The sequence below is a fragment of the Ricinus communis genome, chromosome 2 (assembly GCF_019578655.1).
Source record: "Ricinus communis isolate WT05 ecotype wild-type chromosome 2, ASM1957865v1, whole genome shotgun sequence".
NCBI classification, from domain to species: Eukaryota; Viridiplantae; Streptophyta; class Magnoliopsida; order Malpighiales; family Euphorbiaceae; genus Ricinus; species Ricinus communis.
The window spans coordinates 10,055,120-10,078,762 of record NC_063257.1 but is presented as its reverse complement, the minus strand read 5'-3'; the positions used below and the strand labels follow the sequence as shown (position 1 = coordinate 10,078,762).

General features: G+C 30.3%; 3 protein-coding genes across 3 annotated transcripts; 1 reads left to right on the top strand and 2 right to left on the bottom strand.

Annotated features, from left to right (window-relative positions):
- Positions 1–48: 48 nt before the first annotated feature.
- Positions 49–2,533, top strand: LOC8262702. The gene is made up of 2 exons (XM_048371151.1): positions 49–273; positions 2,056–2,533. Exons 1-2 carry the CDS (start codon positions 201–203, stop codon positions 2,283–2,285), a joined length of 303 nt encoding a protein of 100 aa, XP_048227108.1. The 5' UTR covers positions 49–200; the 3' UTR covers positions 2,286–2,533.
- A 5,936-nt stretch (positions 2,534–8,469) lies between these two features.
- On the bottom strand, positions 8,470–10,807 carry LOC8262701 (transcription factor TCP23). The gene has a single exon (XM_002526758.4). It carries the CDS (start codon positions 9,944–9,946, stop codon positions 8,618–8,620), a length of 1,329 nt encoding a protein of 442 aa, XP_002526804.2. The 5' UTR covers positions 9,947–10,807; the 3' UTR covers positions 8,470–8,617.
- Positions 10,808–15,264: 4,457 nt separating this feature from the next.
- Positions 15,265–21,422, bottom strand: LOC8262700 (probable alkaline/neutral invertase D). The gene is made up of 5 exons (XM_002526757.4): positions 21,261–21,422; positions 19,988–20,407; positions 18,995–19,426; positions 16,717–17,275; positions 15,265–15,948 (listed from the first exon to the last, which is right to left on the bottom strand). Exons 2-5 carry the CDS (start codon positions 20,357–20,359, stop codon positions 15,653–15,655), a joined length of 1,659 nt encoding a protein of 552 aa, XP_002526803.1. The 5' UTR covers positions 20,360–20,407; positions 21,261–21,422; the 3' UTR covers positions 15,265–15,652.
- Positions 21,423–23,643: the final 2,221 nt, after the last annotated feature.

The window sequence follows — 23,643 nt, the reverse complement described above, 5'->3', positions numbered from 1 at the left end:
GATCTTAAATCCGGCCCGCACAAACTCAGCAGCCCTACAAAAAGCAGGCGTCATGTGATTTACACGTGCTGCAAAGGTACAGAAGTAACCAAAACTGTTTATAGAAAAAGAAAGGGAGAGAACCCTCGTCAAAATTCAGAAGTAATTCTATCTTCATTTCTTCTGCAGAGCCACCTGATTTTGAAGATTAAGTCCTGATTATGGCATTGAACAACGGTCTCAGATCTGCCTCGAAGCTATTATCAGCTTCTCAGTCGGTATTATCCAAGTCAGGTTCGTTCTTTCAGGCTCCAATCTAGGGCTTCTTCTTTTTTTTTTTCTTTTTTTCTTTTTTTCTTTTTTTGGGTTAAATGCTCTTTTTTCGCTTGTTTGGTTTTGGGTTATGATTTTTTTTTTTTTTTGATCTGATGGTTTAGTTAGATGTCTGATAATAGATTTTGTATGTGTGTGTTATTCTGAGATCCTGATATTGAGAAAGTTTTTGAGCTATTACCGGGAAGTGAGAGTTAATTCTGTAGTGGGTTCTTCATAATTGGTCAGTTCTGTTTGATGAAGATTTGCACTCTCGTAAATAAAAAAAAAAGTTAAAAATCATTGTTAAATTCGATTTCTTATGGGTACATTATCAGTTTTGTAATTGCATAAAATTGTGATTTTTATGCTCTTCTTTGATGAATTTCAATCCTTGATACTTCATTAATTGGGCAGAGCGCAGATAATTAGATGAGATATTAAGCTTGTTTGATTGATGGATTGTTAATGGCTTGGCTGGATGCTTATTCAATTTGTAAAGCTAGGATTGATGCTGGTACCCATTTGCCTACGAGAACTCTTCGTGTCTGTTTCCATGCTTTATTATTTCACTATGGCCCACAGTTATTTTATGTTGTTGAGACTGAATATTGTTCTTTTGTCAATTGTTTAAGTTGAAGAAACCTAATGTCATTGGGATTTTGCAAGGGGGACACACACCCAAATACATACTGGCTAGCAGTTGATTTACTATCTAATTCATATTTAATTTCCCCTGAAAATATTTATCTACTTAGAAACATAAAAATGATGCCCTTGTGCCTACTTAGCGTGCTTCTTTCTTGTAATGCCACATGAAATATTTCAGTTTATGGTATCTGGTAGTGCTGCTATATATGGACTCAGTAGAATTGTTTGTCATCTCCTTTTAGACCCATACTCTTAAAAATCTTATCTAAACCTAAGGGCTTTTCAAGGTAATGTATTTCATCTAGAATGGAGATGACTTATGATTCGAGCACCAGCATGTTACCTCTCTGAGCACATACTTTTGAGCCTTACACTGAAAACTAATCAGATATACAAGGGAGCTTTTACCTGCTTACTGGTGGACTTGATATAACTTTCAAATAGTTCTATAGGGCTTGAATTTATGAAGCACTTGATATGCAGCTTCCTCAGTGTTATTTATGAGAAGTGTGTATGTGTGTGTTCTGCCATTTTCGGCATATATTGAAGTGAAAAACACAAGTTGAACTTGTTATTGTATGTTGTCTTTGAGATGAGAGAAATATTTATGATTTTTGAGTTTAGTGGTTATCAACACCAGTGGGCATCTTTTTCAAGTCATAGTTGTTCTCCTTCAGTTGATCACCGGAAGAAAATGGATTGTTTTTCCGAACTCTCCAACTTCTTTTCCTCCCTTTCTTTTTGCTCTCTCTGTTTTTTTGGGTCTTTTCATATTTATGAGTGTGTAAATATTAATGTTTACCAAAATAAAGTTATGTCTCCGCTGAAGAACCAAGTTCTCCATTTTGATATACATTGTTCTGGAAAAGTGTAACATGCTTTGATAAATGTCGGTACAGGTTCTTGTGGCAGTAATGAGCTGGTTTTTGTGATGTGACTTCCAAAGGATTTCAAGAACCGTCGAACTTACTTAATTGAAAAATAAACCTTCTTTTAGTTTTTTTTTAGAACAAGAAATGAACTGTTCTTTATTACCCTTGGCAAGTGGTTTTGAATGTCTGTTTCATATGGCATTAGGCTGAACTAATAGAAGTAAATTGTGATGCATGACAGCAAATAGAGGCCTTCACTCCACAGGAGTGAAGAGGATGGGGGGAGGTCATGGAAGTCATGCACATAATGATGCTGAATACTATCTTCATGCAAAGCACATGTACAACTTGGACAGGATGAAATACCAGAAAATCAAAATGCCTCTTGCTGTCTTCACTGCCTTCAGTATTGGTGTCGCTGTTCCAATCTACGCTGTCATTTTCCAGCAGAGAAAGACTGCTTCTGGCTGATTCGTGATACACAAAGCTTTGATGCAATAAGAGAAACAAGTTTGGATTTGGATTCGGTTTTCCTAAGTCGGGTTGTTTTGGTTATTCTTTTTCAGCTAGTCTTCAATGTTTATTGTTGGCAAACAGGAACACTTGTTATCTTAGAGTAATAAAAATTACAGCAGTGAACCGTGGATTCTGATACTTTCTTTAATTTGCTAAACGTGTTGCTTTGGAATGAAATGTGAAGTTGGTTTTAATTCTTGTAAGATTGCCGTTTTAGTTTAGTTCTGCTGGGACCTCCTGGTTATGTTATGTGATGTGAGGAAGAGTCCATTTGTTTCCCTGTATTTCCATTTGGCATTGTCATTTTTTCGAGACCGTTTAAATAGCCTTTCTTCACGAGTCCCTGAACTTGGCAGGGAAAAGAAAATGGAGTGGCATGCCTGGAGATTGTTAGAACTCACAATTGCAACAAATCTATGATTCTTTTGTTGGAATTTGCTGTCTGGAGAAACATAAAAATTTTCAAGAAGTCTATATGATTTTAAGGCACTTCACAGGTGAAACAGGTAACAAAATAAGAGAATTCTTTTATCATTTAAAATTACTGAGAATCTAACTTTTTTTGTTTCAAATTTTTGTTCGATTTATAAATATTATAAATTCTAGTCAATTAGTATAAAGACTGGTCTTTTTTATTTATTTATTTTGTTATACATCTCTAAGTAATAATAGAAAAGTAAAAATCTAATTTAATTTACATTTGCATATTATATAATAATTTAGTACTAATTAGTATTTTAATCATAATTTTATATAAAAAAAAAATTCTCAATATTTTATAATTGCTTGTCATGTTTTAGACAATAATAGTAATTTAGTTTACTTTTATAATTTTTAATATTTAGATCTTATTAATCTGATAGTTATAGAAATTAATTTAAAATATATACTAACAGATTTATTAATTATATATTTATAAATTGATATCGCAAATAGTATTGATACAATTAAATAGTATTGATACAAACTTAAATTATTGTATAAATAGAAAACAAACTTAATATATTATTAAAATTACAATTAAATATTATTTTTTAGAAAGCTTAATTAACAAAGAAATCTGAAATTATATATAGGGGTGTTCTTGGATTGGGTTGATCAATTTAGAAATTATATATTAGTGGGGTTGTATTTATTTAAAACTGAATCTAATACTTCAAATTAAAAACTTAATGAATTCGGATTTTATCGGATTCGGTTCTAAAAATCTAATCTGAAAATTAAAATTAAAATGTATATAAAAATTGAAAGTCCTTAATAAGAAAGTAACAAACAAAATTACGTGTGATTAGATTAGATAAATAGATATAGTTAAATAAGTAAAGTTTAAAATTCAATATTGTTTTTTGATAAGAAATAGTAAAATTAAACAACAATTCTAAGGATTTAAGAGAAAAAATAGTAAAATAAAATAAAATAATTATTATAAGACATTTTAAGGTTATAAAAGAAAGTATATATATGATATTAAAATGATGTAATTTTATATAATATCATATGTATTATATATGAATTTAATGTTTAGCTTGATGTTGGGTTGGGTCGGTTTTTACTATAATTTTTAAGTATAAAATCAAATTCAATTTATTTTTACTCGGTTTTAGATATTTGCAAACCATCTTTAACCCAAGATAATTTAAACCCAACAAATTAATTCAAGTTTCTATCGATTTTTTCGAGTTGATTAGGTTATTGGTTGGTTGAACACTCATAGTTTTACATTTATTATCAAATTTAATATGTAGTTTTTAAATTTTTAATTTCAGTATTATGCTTTAATATTAATTTTCAATTTTATCATTCAATAAAATTATCCGTCAAATTTACTAACGCAATATGAACTCCGGCAACAACAAGAAAAAGTTGAGTCAACATTACAGTTTTTTACTCCTTTCTCATTATTAAAATATTATCATTTAATCATGTAAAATTATTTATTTAACTATAAAATTTTATTAATTTTATGTGCTTAAACAATAATATTTTAATAATAGGAATGTTGACTTAGTCTCTCATTTTTTTATTATTACGAGAGTTCACGCTGCGTCTAAAGGCTAAAATTGATACCAACATTAAAATTTAATGCTGAAATTAAAAAATTCTAAAAATTACACAATACATTTGATAATAAATGTAAAGTACAAGATTGTTTTGACAATTAATTCTTTTTCTAATTAGAATCATTGTTTATTAAAAAAATAACTTATCAATTAAATATTAATTATAATAAAAATTATAAATCAGTAAAATATTCATGTTTCAATGATAAATACATATCATAAATTTTATATATAAAAAAATATACATATCAAAATATCTTTTTTATCTCGAATTATATGTATATATAATTAATTGATTTACTACTTTTTTATGATGAAAAATTATCATATAATTAGAAAATTAATTTACTAACTAATAAAATATTATTAAAATATTATTTTTTTAAATTAGAATTATTGTTCAATTATAAAAGTAACTAGTTAATTAATATAGTAATTCATAAAATTATACAATTAGACATTAACTTAATTTTTATATATTAAAAATAAATATACATGTTAGAGAAATTTTTATATATCAAAATAATAATATGTATTGAAAGAACTTATATCTTAAAATTTATATATATAGCGTTTAAATTAATCTCTGCAATACAAAGACATAAATTATTCATTTATCTTTCTATAAATCAGTGGCTCTATTATTTTTCTTTTCTTTCAAAACTTCCAATTATTCATTAACATTAAGATTTTGTTTTAGATTTAATTTATGATATACATTGTAATTAAATATATTACTTCTTATTTAGAATAAAGATATATTAACTAATTTTTAAAGTTTGAGCTAAAATTTTAAAACAAACTAATAAATACTATGAAACTTTATCAATATAAATATTACATATACGGAAATGTTTTATATATTATACACACACATGTGTATTTATATATATATACTTAAAATAAAATAGTATTAAAATATTATTTGTAAAGAAATAATGTGAGTTTGAAACCTTTTAAAGTTTAAAGGGGATAAAAAGAAAACACTAATGAATTGAAATATGTGTATTCTTGTATATTTAATGTATTAAATATGTGAAATTTAAAAGTTATGATCCAATTTGTAAATTATTATTTTTTTTTATTGCGAAACTCTAAAATTTGATAATCACTTCTGCAGTGAAAGATTTTATAATAAATGGTGAATATTTGATGGAATCAAATCTAACAATCTATACCACTGTTCAATCTTCCTAAAAATTAATAAAGTTAAAAATGTGATTTATCCTTTAATATTATTATAACTCAATATTTAAATTATTAATTATTAAAAATGAATAAAATATCGAATGTCATATGATATTAAATAATGGCTCCTTATTTTACAATTGAAATATTTTTTTTTTGAAATTACAATTGAAATATTAGTCATTTAAAATATTTATTTCCGCTCATGATAAACTCTCAATTTCTTTTCTTTTATGTATATGTCAGGGTTCTGAATAGTTAAATATAAGTTTATATATATAAAATATAAAATGAGCGGTAATATTTTATTTTTATGGCCCAAAATATTATTTTATTTTTACTGTCTAAAATATGAATTTTTTATTTATTTATATGGTTTATTTTTGAAACTATATTATGGTATCCTTATAGTATTCTTTTAATTTATTTTGTTAATAAAGTTATAACAATATCAGTTCTATTCCTTATCTCTATTCATTTTTTTGTTGTCATAAAGATTTAAATAGTATAAAATAAAAATGATAAATTTATCTCAATTGATTAATTTAACAATGATACAAATTAAATAGTATCCTTTCGGTATCCTTTATGTTCACATTCAGAATTTTTTCCTTACAAAATTAAAAATTAAAAAAATATATATATGCAAAAATATTCAAATTATAAAAGAAAATATAAAAAAATCGTAAAAATAACTGTTTTCAAAAGAAAAACAGTATACCCATTAAATTTCCTTTTAAATATAAATACAAAATTGAGCGTATATAAATTTTTTTTTTTTTAAAAAAAAAAGAAAAGAAAAAAAGACAGGGGAAGGTGTTCCTGAAGATAAAAAGGATGTAATATTTATATATTATGCTTTTGGACCGTTGTGTTGTGAGTAATGGAGAATGAAGAACCTAATGATGCAAAGATTAGTATATAAATAAAAGAAGATTCGAGATCTGTCCGCTGTAATCATGTTTCTTTTTTTGCTTTTGGATAAGCTTAGAAAGAGCATCTGGAGGCGTAACTAAGGTCAATAATTGCCAGCTTGGTTTAATCATCCTCAATTTTCAAATCATTTAATTTCTTATATGCTTATCATTTCGTCTAATTAATCAAACCATAACATTCCAGTTTTTCTTTTATTACAATTCAAAGTAAACTTATTTTTAGTATTACTTTAATTAGGTATCACAATTGATAATCTTAATGCTTCATCTTTTTAAATACTAAATTAGTATTTTTTTTTTTTTATGAAAATCTTTAAAAAAAAAATACTAAAATCAATAAATATCTAAACTCATTTTCAAAGATATTTATTTATTTTTATAAATTTATAGTGTGATTGTTTGTTTTTTCAATTTTTTTTTATTGTTTTAGTTGTTTCTCCATTGTTTTTTATTTTTTAATTGTTTTTAATTTTTTTAATTATACTTTTCAGTTGCCTTCGGTTGTTTTATTAAAACAATAACTTAAAAAAATTAAAAAAATAAACTAAAACTGTAAATTTTAAAAAATAAAGCTGATATTGTCAATATTTTGACATAGTAATTAAAAAAGCATAAATTTAATTAAAAAATATAAATATTTCTGATATTTTTTCCTTTTTTAATCCATCAAAAGTACAATGGACTATGAGCTCCTCATCTGAAAGCAGCAGCAATCTCCTATTATAAGTTTAAATACCAAAATATATTGAATAAATATTATATTTAAATTTTATATTCATCCAACATTGAATTGTGCACTCAGTAATGTTTTTTTTTTTTAAAAAAAAAAAAAAAGTAAAAGACCCAAAGAAGATCCAACTTGAGATGATGATAAAACAATAAAGAGCTAAATGCACCATTATTGTTTAAGGTATTATTCTAAAATAAATATACATCCTTTCTCCTATGAAAATTAAAGAGTAAGAAGATAGAGAAGCAAGCATGTTTTGCTAGAATTGGATAGGAGAGACAGACAACAAAAAGTAGACCAACAGATTCCTCATAATTTGCTTTCCTATTGTCTTTATGCTACAAGTGGACAACCAATGCAAGAACCCTAATGGCAATAAAGATAGATATATAGATCCTAATCCACTAGCAAAAGGCCATGTGGAATTAATTTTGGTAGCTAGTAGTAGTAGTACTAGTAACTAGCCACCTCCTCCTCCTCCTCCTCCTCCTCCTCCCCCTTCCCTACTCTTAGCTTGCATGCACCACTTACTCCTCTTTCATTTGAGAAAGTTCCTAATTCCATTGAGAGAATAATGGCAACAGAATCACATGTTATATTCTCTTTTCAACCTTTTTTTTTTTGTTCTTAAATCTCTTTGTTTGTCTTCCATTTCCTTTATTTTTAAATACATATTGCAATTACTTTACTCAATATTGTTATTATTATTAACACTCCTTATCTTTTCTTCTCCACATTTTGAGCTACCTATAATACTATATAATATTTCTTGACAGAAGTTGATATTTGGACTGCAAAATTAGAGACTTCTTTAATTAAGAAATTAGTCCTTAGCAAAAAGATATATATAAAGTTGCACCCAAACACTCTAAATTAATTATAAAAATAATGACATGTTATATTAAATCTTTTTTTTATATAAGAGAAGAAAAAAAAGAATATTTTAGAGATATTTGAAATTTGTGCTGGATAAGGATAACTAATTTGCTGCCTCAATTCTCAGTTCTTAAGCAATCATATAAATTAGAGCATATTTGAGCCTTGGAAGTAACCCAAATGCACAGAAATTCCAACTCTCCATCTGAACAATCATGGCTTAACAATCAATCAACAATGGCTGCTCATGAAAACAAGAAAAAAAAAAAAAGAACAACTCTACAATTACAGAAAAAAAGAAAAAAGAAGAAGAAGAGAAGAAAGAAATAGAAACCCAATTAACTCTTGGCTCAAAAAAGGCTGCTAAAGAAGAAGCCTATCAAATGAATTATAGAGGAAAAAAGAAAGAAAGAAAACAGTCTCAAACAAAAACAGAAATTTTGAACTAAAAATCTTGCTTAGTTATAAACCAACACTCACCATATCAAATTGTTGACATTATTGTGAATCAGTAGGGTTTTGATCATCTCCACTATCACTACCTTGTTGGTGACTTTCTTGATTATGTTGCTCTAAGTTCATGCCCAGTCCAACCCTACTGTTATAAGCATTAACACTTCCCAGCAACCCCATGTTACTCTCGGCTACTCCTAACCCAAGTTGTTGACCACCTCCAACTTGTTGCTGTACTATCATGGACCCAAGTTGAACCGGGCTTAACCTTCCACCCCCAGAAAAATTCACTCTTTGCATAGATGTTACTCCAGCTGCAGGAAATGTCCACATCTGAGGCTCCGGCACAGCGGCCGTCGTGGCTGTTCCACCACCTACTGGCAACATCCAAAATGCATTCCCACCATTTGCAGCCGCTGCGGGGGCAACTGCCCACATAGCAGCTGGTGTGGCAAGAATGTTTGATGGTCTAATTGAACCTAATTCTTGATGTTCTTGAACTACTACTCCAGTTCTTGCAGCTGCTGGCTTGTTAGAACTTTTATCTATTGGCTCAGTAGCTTCTTGTTGTGTCGTTGTCGGTGTGGATGTTCCTTTTAAAAGATCTTCTGTGTATGTTTTTCTCATGTAATTCTCCTCAGAAGCAAGATTTGAAGGATATAGCTGATGGTGAAAACCTAACATTGCAGTATTTGAGCCGAGAAGTCTTCGATTCTCGCTACTTCCATTATTATTAGTATTGCTATTATTAGGATCATAAAAAGCTAAACCACTGTGGAAAGAAATAGGAGCTGATTTTGATGGTGGAGCTGAAATGGTAGTGCCACTACTGCGCAGTGAAACATTTAATGTAGAGAAATTAGCAGGAATTGTACCAGTTCCAGTAGCTGCTATTATGGCAGGTTCAGCTTGCTGTAATAGCCACTCTATAGTTTCTCCATCAGATTTATGTCCTAATTCTCTAGTGAGTTGGAAAACTCTTGCAGCACATAAGGCAGGCATACGGATGCGCCGGCCCCGGCCATCTACCTTGGTGTGGCGGTCCTTGGAGGGCTTTTTGGTGGTGGGTTTGATGGTGAGAGCTGAATTATTGGAGTTAGAAGTTGAAGGGTGGACTCCAATTTGGTTGGAGATGGAGCCCATGAATGGGCCCTGAGCAGTAGCACTAGCAGTGGTGGTAGCCGCTATAGACCCATGCTGCTGCTGTTGAAGCTGTGATGATTGATTTTCAAGAGAGACTAATTGCAGTGAAGCTGCTGATGGTTCTTGTTTTTGGCCATGGTGATGATGGTGAGGATGATGATGATGATGATGATGATCTTTATTGCTGCTGCTATTTTGCTGATTATTGCTTTGTGAGTCCATTAACACCATCTGGGTACCAACCAAAAAACCTTCCTTTTCTTGATTTTCTTCTTCAAGAACCAAGAATTTTCACAAGTGGATTGAAACCCATTTTGCTTTGCAGCTCATGTTTCCTTGTTCTTCAAGTCAGTCCACACAAGAATTATTGAAAAATATATTTTACATTCCAACCAAAAAAAAAATCAAAACTATATATATACAATAAATACTTTTTTTTGAAAAAAGAAATGGATTTGTTTTGGTATACCAAGTCTTGTGATCCTCACACTGCACCACTGGTAGTGCGTGGGGATCTTCTTTTCTTGCTTGTGATTGACTGATGTCTCTCTCTATCTAGAGAGAGAAGGAAAGATGATGGGGCTGGCTGGCTGGCTGAAGTAGGTGAGAGGATAGCCAATAAAGCTAAAAGTATGAGTCTGTGTGTGTGTGTGTGGGTGTAGCTGGGCCTGTCAAATGCAGCACTGCCCCACAACACATGAGCTCTTCTGTGACTGGAGAATGTTAATTACATGACTTAACTTTTCTTCTCTCTATGTCAAAAATCAAACCAGATAACGTCTATGATCACAAGTCTCAAATAATTATTCTTGTAAAAATTCACTGTCCTGAGTATGGTTTCTGAAAAGCTTGAATCCCCTCAAAGCATTCTTGTACCACATTTATTTTTCAGAATTTTATGGGTGGAAGTAGCAATACAAAGGGCTCACTCAGCCATGGACTGACTTTCTGGTATGAAATGTTAAAAGTTTTGAGGAAAAGAAGAACATCTAAATCATTATTATTAATGTTTTTTTTTTTAATTTTGTTTTTAAAGAAAAGGAAGGGCGGGTTCCTTATCTACTCTTCTTGGCTTTTACCTATGCATCATCTTTTCTTTCTTTTGCTTTATTATGATCAATTACAAGTTTAGTTTTTTTTTCTTTGGTTGATAATGACGATCATGATGACGATAATCATCAGTTCTTTCTGTTTTTCTTTATATATTTTCTTTTTCTCTATCTGTCATTTTCCTTTTTTGTTTTCTGATTTTGACCATGAATTTCTGTGTGTAAATTTATGCAGTAAAACTGTCAAAAGAAAAGGGAACAGAAAAATGTGTAAACATAGTTAAAAACAACAGAGATGCAGACAAAGGAAATCGCAGGAAAAAGGAAAAAAGAACAGCTCTTTTAAATGCCTGTGGCATGGAATTCACCCCCAGGGTCCCCTACCCCAGCACCAGGAATTCACCATTTAACATTTTTTTACCTCCCCACTCTTTCCCTGTCTCTTATCCTTGCTTGCAGACACATGTGTAACTTTTGCTTGCTGCTTTTTTTTTCTTTTTAACAGGACTCTTTCTTTTAGCCTTTTAAGTCAACACACCTTCATAAAAGTATTTCTAAAGTGATTTGATACCTAATAAAATCTCTTAAGGTTCGAACCTGAGACCTTACGGCTCTCTGAAAACGATTTTACGAGTCATTTGAGCTGCACCAGGGGCAAACATTCTTCAGGGGAGAAAAGTTGTGTTCCAATTATATGGAACATTGCCATCTCTATTCTCACTGAAGGTCTCAAGGCTCCACTGGTGAAGTTTACATTTACTGAAGATAAAAAAAAAAAAAAAAAAAAAGGTAGAAAGGGGTGGATCATTAAAGGAGTGGTGGTATAGTAGAAGCAGTAGGTGAGGAGATTTGTAAGGACAAAGAACGTGGCCATAATGGTTTACATTCAAGGCTCAAGCTACACACAGCTCACCCCAAGCATCTATGGATTATGACAGCTCATCCCAACTTTACCCCACCTCTCTTTTTCTATTTTCTTCCCTCTCTTCCTTTTGTTTTCTTTCTTTTTTTGTACTATATAAATATTTATATCATGTGTATTGATATATCAAAAATATTTTTAATATAAGATCAAACCAATATATTAATTTATTTTCTTGATATGCTATATTAATTTTTTCGATAAATAATACGCAACAGAAATAATAATATATATATATTTGGTCCATTATTGTCAATATTCTTTTGTAAAAGGGTATCTACACAATTGAGAAAGTCAAAATAAACCCAAGACCTCCTCTCCATTTTATATGGACAGTATGAGAGTTACTATTTAATATGCAACAAGAAGTCTCAATAGGGAGACTCCAATTTACAATTATAATAATAATAATAATTATTATTATTATTATTATTTGTTTGGTAACAAGTTGCATTATTGCAGAACTTTGAGAAGATTTTGGTCACAAAAGTTTTGAACAAGAACATAAGCTTATAAAAAAGTTATTGTCTTGTTACTAAGTGCATTTGTCACATTAGCTAAGAATTAATATACAATAATTCATTGCCATGAAATTTCTTCAATTCTAGCCCATACATTGACCAAGTCAATGTTATTATTTTTCAGGATTTTTCTCACACATAAAGAATGCACATGTAATCCATAATTTCCAGCCTGTCATAAACTTAACTTGCTTTGTTTTTATTGTTATTATTACCCCCAACCAACAAACTAAATGACATAAGTTTCCAAACATCAAATATTGTACTTGAATGATTTGAAAGGAAAAATAAAATAAAATTGGTAGCATCAATTTGTTTTTAATTCAATAATTTTAGTACATGTTCATAGCCTTATGTAGATATGAGTCTTTTTTTCTTTAAATCTTTTAAGAGTCTAATAATGGAGATGTATTAATTATATAATAGAGTTTTTCTATGATCAAAATATATATGATATTTCAAATTTAATATTTGCAAGTATACGAATTAAATGATAATATGGGTAAGTTCACCACGGGGTTGATTTTACAAAAAACTGTATAGTATAATATTATAAAGACTAACTATCACACAAAAATACCTAAAAATAAATATAGACACTCTAAGCTAATATTTTGAAAATGATTTTAAGGTTTATGAAAGAAATTAAATAGACTAGAAAATAAATATGCAAATGAAATGTTTAATGTAAACTATATGATAAAATAACATTTAGTCTATCTTATACTTAGTAATTTCTTTATTATCCTTAAGTCCAAATCTAATGAATGAGATGGTGATGTGCATTTTTCCTAAGTTACTCAAACTAATGATGTAACTTAGGTTTTTTATACCAACATAGATTAAAGTAAAGATGATGTTTCTAATATTTTTAATCTAAAGATTTTTATAACAAATATTATTATTAAATTGACATGATGATCAATCAACAATAATAGATGAAACTAATACATGTATGAATGTAAATAAATCATTCATTAAACCTATAATATATAAGGTTGATACATAAGTAAAAAGTCAAACTAAACACTTATGGATCTTAGCCTGACATATTTAATCCAGCGGTCATTGTAATTAAATAGAAAGATATAAAAAATACTAAAACAAAAAACTAAAACTCCCCCAAAATCAAAAATTCTTCAAAAATAAAAAAAAATTGATCATCGCTCTTCACGTCCTGAAAAGCTTATATGATCCTTGAAAGAATAATACAAAAACTTAACTAAATATTGTAAAAGATGAATTGTAGAGAATTCGCAGAGAGAAAAATAATAGAACAATACTCTTTTATTTTTATTCACATCTATTTCTTGTATACAACAATTCTACGTAGTACTATTGACATGTACCAACAATTTTGAAAACCATCATAAACTTTTTAAAATTCTAACTTACATATATTCTAGGTTCTTCAACTTACAAGTATAAGAATGATTTAAATTAACTACAATAAAATTAGGTTAAAATTTAAAACATATACACATTTAGTAATGTCAATTGGTTTTGAGTTACATATAGTGAATTATTTTCTATATTTTAAATAAATTAACATTAACACCCAACCGTTTCGGTTTCTAAAATATAAAAATAAAATAAAATAAAATCGATGACAAGAAATAGTGCAAGACAAGCCTCATCTTTAGAATAGAATCAGGTTTTTGGATTACAAACAAAGCTCATTACCTTGGTTAGAAAGCTGGCCCAAAACCACTTTTATCAAAAATTTAAACAAGGAAATACAAAAAAAAAGAAGAAAATGTACATGGGTTTGGCAATTATTGCTAACATGAAATATAGGGAGCTCAATTTGACTTAAAAGGTATTGAAATACTTTTAGGAAAGAAAAGAAAATGACTTATGTATGTATGATAAGTATATGTTTGAAAAGTATGGACAATAATTGCATACTACAAGACATGACTAGTTGAAAGTTGTAATGTTGGTGGCTATAGCAAGTAATTTAATTTAATTTACTACTATGCATGCATCACTTCTTCTTTCATTTCCTACTTCATAATATTGATGGTGACTTCTCCATTGCCTTCTTCTAGTAGCCTGTCTATTATTTCCATCTCTACATCATATCTTTCTTCTTCTTCTTCTTCTTTCTTTCCTTTTGTTATACAAATTATTGATTGAGCCCCAACTAGTGATTGAGTTTGAAGTTTATTAAATTTGAGACTAATTTTCACCTTGATCTAGAACATTCTTTTGAAGATTAAAAAAGTAATAAAGTTTTATTTGGGGATGGCATTAGAATTTAAATCTCATCAAACTCAAGAAAATAGAAATAATTATATTTTTTATAAGCATAAAACTAAAACTAATAGTTCTAATTTATGGTTTCATTGGCTTAATTAGTTTTTGTTATATTATAATGAATTCTAAATATAGTTGTAGATCAAACTAATAGAGTAAATCATATACACTGACATGTTTGAAAAAAAAATGGATTAGAATTCTCGCATGTTCATGTTCATCCAATCGAGTGGTTGAGATTTGGCCAAAAAAGAATTAATTTAATCTTATACTGTAAGTGGTGATTTATTTTGAATAATAAAATCTCAACCATCGAATTTAAATTTAATGTTAAAATTATATTAACATGATCCTTTATGTTTTCTGAAACACGATTAAAATTGAAAAATAGTCAAACCACGTTCATGTTTTTTTCCTACATTTCTCTTAATTAAATCATATCACTAGCTTTATGTGAAAAGAGGTTGGAAACAGCTGCATAGATTTCTTCACTAACCCCATATATCAAAAATGGCATGAATATAACATAACATGTCCAGAAAGGAAAGCGCAAAAGAGAAAAGAAAAGGAACAGTGAATAAGAGGTTTCCTATGTTCAGACATACACAGGGTTTGAATAGTGAAAGAAACTGTCAGAATACTATTTTGATATAATGGCAAACATGGGCACTATAGCTTCTTTGTTCTGCTCTACGTTAAAAAATAAACTCATTTCCAAAATGATTTAGTTGTACCAGAAAATGCAACTTGACCATGAATGAACAAACAAAAGGAGGGGATAAGGAGGAAACACAGTTATGTATCAATTCAGAAGTCTATTATGTAAAAATTTCCAGTCTCTGCCCGTGGAAAGTCCTTGGCAAATTATAAAGATAAAATCTTGTTACATTTTCTGCTGTTGGATGCTAACATAAACCAAGGACAGTCTTTCCAAAATGCAGTTCAAAAATTTTCTTGAATACAAACAGCAAAAAGGTCTCTCATTATTTGAAAATAGCAAGAAAGTAACCTTAGCAGAGGCTATTGTACACAAACCAAACTTTCAATCAGACCTAACAATGACAAACGGCAAAGAATTTTGCTTGCTGTAAAGGGAGTTCTCACCTCTTGATTTTTCTTTTCTCTTTCCTGTTTTTTTTTTTTTTTTGTTTTCCTGCTACTTTTCTTGCTTGCTTGGTTTCCCTCTTCAGCAAGTCCAAGAAGTTGATCTTTTAAGCACTGGCTTCATTTGCTTGTCCTCTTCAAGAGAAATCATTCCCAAATGCGAAGGATCCTCCAGCATCATCTTTGCCACCAAGTACCCAGCAATAGACCATGTCTGGTATCTCCTTGCCTGTTTACCCATATATCTCCCAAGTTTCCCATCATAATATTCTGGCCAGCCATCTTTCAGCAGACGCGCCTCGGCAAGATCAATTGCTCGTCTTGCAATTTGTGGTCGTCCCGTTTTGATGCACGCAGCTGTTAGCAACCATAGAAGCACTGCATCCACATAACAAAGAAAGAAACAAAAAAAAGAGGAAAAAGATGTTATAATCTTGGTGGTTATTTCATTGGCTGCATAATACAAGAACATAGGACTTCAAATGGAAACAATAAAGAAAAAGATAGTATAGACTAGCACCTATACAAGAAGCGTAATTACTGTAAGAAAATTCAAACTCCAAATAAGGGAACCAAGAACTAGTTTTAAGAAATTGCCTTATTTATTAATCAGACGACATTAAGAATAAAAACTTCACCAAATGCCAACTCAAAAGAGGAAACCCTCCACTCTTATCTTAAGCGAACAACCGTGAACATTCAACCAACTTACCCCCATCCTGAGAAAACGTAATTGCCAATAAATTTTCAAGAGCCCATAATGCATTTCCTAAATACGCAGGATATTAGGAAATGGATTGAGGTTTAATTTCCAGTGTTAAGAATATTCATTTGCAAATACATTCAGGTTCCAGTAAAAACTCTACTAGTGCACAAATCATTTATTTCCTAAATTTTTTTTTGCAAAATGAATAGTGAAAGACAATATGAATCCGCTCAGGTTGCCCATGTATAGCATGTGATTTGACTTTACTAGTCTTAGAGTTCATGAGAAATTTACCAATAGTTCTATTCAACCCTTTTTAAACCAAACTATCGCTGACAAAAGACAATAGCAAGATTATCATCACAAACAACTATTGTAATAAACTGTCAACAAGAAACTAACAGAAATGAGAAGTAAATAGAAACAAAAATGGAATAAACCTGGCCAAGATCCTCCGTTATGGTAACTCCATCTGGTATTCTTGGGATCACAACCAGTTACAATCCGCCATTCATGACCTTCTATTGCAGGATAAGATATTTTCAAAGGCATTTCTCCAACCAGCTCCTCCCAACGAGCTTCAATAAGATCCATTATAGCATTTGATTGCTCGGGAGTTGAAAGAGACGAGAGAATGGCAACACAATTACCTAAAGCAAACCATCGAAAATCCATCCTTGCAGGACTAACATTACCAATAAAATAACCACCACGTGTTGGCATGAAATCAAATACCCATTCTGGGATTGAATCAGGAATAACATTGAATTTATTTACTGCAGTGTGCGAGTACTCCTCAGTTTTATATCTGTATATGTCATTTAGCTGTTGAAAATCTAACCAGAAGTAACTTCTCATGTGATAGCTCAAAGCATGCAAACGTTTCACAATTCTCTCAGTACATTCTTTATTTTCTCCATCATCTTTCAACATAGACAAAGCACATCTCAATGCCATAAAAAAGAGTGCTTGAATTTCAATAGGATAACCATATATTCCCTGCAAAACAATTGCACTTTTAGAACAAAGAAAAACTAATCAAAATCTAGAAAGAAATGAGATGACTCATTACAAACTCCCAATATATATAAAATAACTAAAAAACTTAAAAAGTGATGGCGACAGACAATGGAAAGGGTCATACATCCACAGCATATAAATTACTTAACAGAACAACTTGCAAGGCAACTGATATTTTCCAAAAAAAATTCAAATTTTTTGTGCATCTTCTATGCAGTTAAGATGATGTGCTGACTAGAAAATGGAAATATACATAAATGTTATAAGGAAAATATTATTATGCATCTAAATAACAGGAATCAAATGGATTACATAGAGTTGTAATCAATCAATGAACATGAGAAGAAAAGAGTCATTCTTTAATGTGAAAAATGAAGCTTAAATTTTCTTAATCCATGTGAAATATCAACAGAAGATGGCATTGATTTAAACTTCATAGCCTATCTCCATTAGTTTCGCTGGGCTTAATATAAACAACCAAATACTGAATATTCAAACACAACCTACTGAGAACTCCACTAGAATGTTTTGTAGATGAAGAAAATTCTATGGTGGATCAAGACAAAAGAAAAGAGGATGAGATATGGCACTAAGTCAAAAGAAAAAGGAAGCAAGGAATTGCTTCTTAATGGATTCCTCAGCATATTGCTTCTTAATTTATGAGAATTTGAAGATGTTCGCACATGTTTTCAAGCAAAACTGCATGAATCTAAAAGTCTGAATCAGGCCACCGTAGTTTAGGCATCATACCACATACTGAGAGCAATAATAACTTTGGTCAGTGCAACAATTTGGATGCTAAAGGTCCCTAAAGAAGAAAATCATTAATTAGTATCTTGCACACCCATGAAACCGGGTTCTTCCTCATTTAAAAGATTACTATATCTCTAATACCTATAAGATACAGTTAATTACAAACGAATCCAAAAAAAAAAAAAAAGGAGGGAACAATTTTTACGTCACATTCTTTTTGAAGATAGCTTAAAAAGTTGCCCAGAATCTAGGTGCCCTACATGCTCAACAATATAGCTTACTATATAAACCTTCATGAGGCTTGAATATTCTCAAGAAACTCACAAGACTGTGTTATGTCCAATAGCATATCATTTTACTCAAGTAAAAGGTAAATTTCTCAATTGTCTCAGTTAAAACTTTGGGAACTATTCAAGTCACGTAAAAATAGAAGATTACATTAACTCCAAAAACTATATGAAAACACATAAACAAGAGCACCTTCTCTGCTGTTTAATAATTAATTGCTTTTCTGCATGAAACTTTGGCAGGAGGTTATCAAGTAACTAAAAAATCTCGTATCTATGTTCTGAAACAAGGATATATAGTCCACCATATAACCAATTTGATTATTATTACTGCATTTGTCTCTGATGAGACATGACTAAAACAGAATTAATCACTCGGAAGAGAAAATATTTCATTAAGCATGAATACCTGGCCTATTAACTGTTATGCTATAAAAAATCAATCAAAATCTTCTCCACTAATCCCAAAATAAATCAAGTCACTTTGTTTCAGGGCACTCAGATCAAACTCATGCAGCAAAGTAACCACAGAATACTCATCAAAGTTCTAGATAAATGATTCACTAAATTTAATGAAACTTGTCCATATCACTTTAATGCACGAAGAGAAAGAGAGATGGAGAGAGCTCGGTTAACCGAGATCATAAGGACCATTTACCATTCTGCGATCAACCATAGAGCATCCATCAGCACAAAGAAGGGTTGGGAATGTGTCAAACCCTTCTGACAAGCACAGAGTCAATATAAGTCTCATCCCTTTTTGGCACTCAGGAGTCTCTGCCAGAGAATGATCCCCTGTAGACTTGGTATATGCTCGGAGCAGAATGATCCACCAGAAACCAGAGTCAACAGGAGCCACTCTTCCAATTGCACTCTCACCAAAATCTGCAATAAGAGTATCCGTTTTTCGAACAGGATCATGGAGAACTTTAAAGCTAGCTGGCATGACCCCATCCCCGAGCTTAAATCTATCTATTCTCTTTTCCCACCCTTGAAGATGTAGCGTCTTCAACAAGAAGTTCTTAACTATCTCAGGCTCACCGTTCATCAGAAAAGCCAGGGCGCTGGGTACAAAATCTCGTACAAAAACCTAAATAGAAGAAGGAAGAACAATAAAGAAGAGAAAAATATATTCCAATGTATTATCGAAAGTGTTCTGAACATCACCCAGTTGAACGAATCAAATATTTTAAGCATATTCAAAGCATTCTCTCAAGAGTAAAAGGAGTCAATCATTGAGCCTAGTTCTTCAAATTACCATGACCAATTCAACTTGGTTTTACTCAAAACTTGAAATCCAAGCAATCTTCATCATTTACAACCAAGCTTAACATTTTATGTTTGGTCTATACTTTTACCAAAGCGAGAGAGAGAGAGAGAGATACAATATCATTGATTTATCAGATTCAGTAGTTGGCTCAAACCAGTTAAATTATAAATTTATCATGGCTATTACATACATGATACATAGTTTTTTCCCTCCATTTCAGGACGAGTACAATGCATTCATTTCATTAAAGAAACAGGATACGATCTGACAACATGTCTTCTACACAATTCAAACTAAACTAATAAAACATTGCAAGACTCACACCTATTCATCACACAAAAGGCTAGAAGAACCATAATAAGTATCATTACTGCGAATTACCTGATCATAGTTCAAGACCTCCTCAGAGGCATGGTCAATTGCAGCAATAGTCCCAACAGGTTGGCCTCTGAAGTACACTATAGACTTCCGTAATGCCTCCCAAGCATCAGCTACCATAGGATGGGGCTCAAATGAGTTACGAGCTGATGAGGCTGGTGTGTCGAACCCTGACCTTCCTCCAGGCGAATATGTGCTCTCATAGTTATCGTGGCCTCTTGTCAATCCAATCGAGAGCTCACTTAATGACCTCTCATCAAATGATCTTTGCCTCTCTATGTTCAACCTCGGCTTGTCAAGAAGGCGAGAAAGGTCGAAATCATCCATTTCAGAAATCGAGCATGTGGAGCTCACGTTCCTAAGTCCCATATCCATTTGTTGTTCTCTTTTCTACTCTTGAACAAGGTAATGATCTCTTCGATTCTATGACCAATAAGAAAGATGTTCAGTTTATAGCATATATATATACTAATGTTCAAACGAAAAACCAGAAACAGAAAATTACAAGTTCAAAATGGAAACTATAACTTGCCATATAAGCAATTTATAAGCAAAATTTAGTTCTTATCCATTCGTCAACTAGTTCCCTATTCCGTGAACACATCAATTAAAAGAAAAAAAACGAATAAACATTAAATAAAACATAGAAGAAAAAATTAAAGGAAAGAAACCATTTTCCCTATATATTGCCTGAACAGGATTGACTTGACTACATCATAGAGCTTATATGAGCATGTAAGAGAGAGAGAGAGAGAGAGAGAGAGAGAGAAAGAGAGGTGAGTGGCAAATTTGATACAGACAAGCATTTCAATCAAATACAGAGATTATAATAATGAATAAAAGCAATATAGTTTAATTTTAAAAGCTGATATAACATAACATATGCAACAGCAAATAGATGACATAACATATAGAGCAGCAGAAAGAAAATAAATAGATAAAGAAAAATATATCTTCCATAATTATTGTTCTTAATACAAGCATTATTACACTTGAATTTTAGCTACATTTACCATTAAATTATTTTTCTTCAGAAAAAGTCAAAAAAACCAAGAAAACTGGATCAAGATCCACCAAAAAGAAAAAAGAAAAGAAGTAACATATCATCAACTCATAAACTAGCAACATAAAGCTACTTCAAATATAAAAAAGAAAAAGAAAATATAACATTAAAATTGTGAGTAAATTGAGCTCAAAAACAATTAAAACACCAGATCTAAAGCTTTTAAGGAAATCTTTTCTATAATATGTTTAGACAGAAAAAGAGAGAGAAAACCTTTGCAGAGGATAAAAATGGCGAAAAGACAGAGAGAAAGAGAGAAAGGGCAGGGGAGAGAGTTTCTCCGGCGGGAACAAAAGAGCGAAGTCGCCGGAAAACGGTGGCGACGAGACACGGAAAAAAAAACGGAAGAGGAGAGAAAAAAAAGAACATGTCTTGAAAGTAGTTATATTTATAGATAGAGAGAGATAGAGAGAGAAACGGAACACAAGAGTCTTTTGTCTAATGTTTGTGTAAGAAAATCAAGAGCGATAGGTCACCGGTATATCCGGTAAAACTGCACGAGGTAAAAAAATTTTAAAACAAAATATTTAAGAAACAAAAGTTCAATTTTGATTGTCCTACGTGGAACAAAACGACATAGTATTTCTCTTTCTTTATCGATCGACTTTGATGGTTGATTGTGTTTTTATCAGAAGCAACTTGTTTTATCGGTTTATTACTGGGCCCCTCCCTCTTTCCCTCTCTGACCGTCGATCGTCAGATATAAGTGTTTTTTTTAATTTAATATAATATATAATTAGTTGGAGTTAGGTGAGGTTAATTAGGTAATTAAGAGAATATTAAACTTAGTATTTATTACTGTTTGACCTCTCCATGTCCTTCATGAGTCGTTTAGAGATGACCTTGTGAATGCCCACTTGCATTATTATTCACCTTAGCTATTTATTCCCTTTTTCCTTTTTTTAATAATTAATTAAAGAACAAAAATTAGGGATTGGATTATCTTAGAATTTCATATGAATGAATTTGTTGCCAAGTTAGGTTATATTTAATCAATCTAAAATCGATTGCATCTTTAAAAATTGAATAACTTAGTAGTTTATGTTATAATTATTATTAAAAAAATAGTTTTATATAAAATTGATGAACCGTCTAAATTTAACACGATATATATTTGAAATTGATTTTATTATTTGTCTAAATTTATGTGACACTGTTTGAATAATTTATTTATAATTAGTGGGTGATCTAAATTTTGTATAATATTTAAAAATATTTAAATCGTATAGCTATATTGATAAAAAAAATATAATATGCATTTTAAATAGATTTTAGTATATTTCAGGGAAAAAATTTAGTATATATTCAATACAAATTAAGTAATAGATAAATTAAATGGAATATGTTAAATTCAATGCAAAATATTATCTAATAGATTTATTAATGCTAAATTAAATAGATTCTATTTTAACTCCATTTATTTTTGTGCTGTAAGTGAATTTAACAATATAGTATATACACAAGCATATACCAAATGATAAATAAATTTTGTAGACTAGGGTGAGGCCAAAAGCACTCGAGGAAGAATCTGGAAAAAGATTCTTTGCAAATGACCAAAGTGTCCTTGGAGCAGAGAATCTTTCCTAAATCCAAAACAATGATACCAAAATCAAATGCATGCAGGCTAAAAAAATATAAAACAAAGTGAAGAGTGAAAAAGGGTCAGTTGTCCCGATACCATTTCAATGCTAAAGCTAACTAGTAACTACAATTTACTTCCTACCTTTTTGTCTGGTGAGTTTATGCCTTTCAAATTGGGACCATCCAACCGCCCCTAATTTGCCAACGTTCTTATATTCCCTACACAAACAAGGAATGCATGCCAAAAAAGGGCAAAACAAACTAAATACAGACTTTGAATTATGAAAATGCTTTATTGAAGTAATTAGTGATAACCGACTATTATATATATGGAGTATAGATAGTCGAATAAGGTGGGATCGATTAAGTTCGAGTTGTAATATGATCAAAAGTTCTAAAAAGAACGGTCCTTATTAGATTCTAGATAAGCATCTGAGCGTCATAATGATATAGTTATAAGTTCTTCGTATGATTCAAATAGAATATTTATATCAAAACTGACATAATATATTAAGGATATTATATTTTACATGATTCATATACTTTCAACTTTTCTAATCACTTTATTAATAATCTCTCTAGTGTTTTATTAACATCTTTGCTAATAATTTGGAGCTCAAGTTAATTAAGGAAATTATTGTTGATAATTGATATTTGCTGACTAGTTATTGATTGGTGTTGCCAACGAAGCAATATCTAAAATAATTAATTCCTTAGTTATGTTGAAGCTTCAAAACGTGAGATTCCAAGTTTGAGTTTGAGAAGCATCTTATATATATGATTTTTTATTTAGAGAGCATGTTTGTTATTGGTTTATTGAAATTTTTAAACTATTTTAAAATGCTTAAAAATAATCGGTTCCATTCAATTAGGATATATATATATATATATATATATATATATATATAATATCAATTTTTGAACTTCAATATTTTTTGACATATATATTTAATTTTTTATTTTTATTTTAACATTTGTATTACTTTTAATACATAAAATTTAAATTTATGTGTAA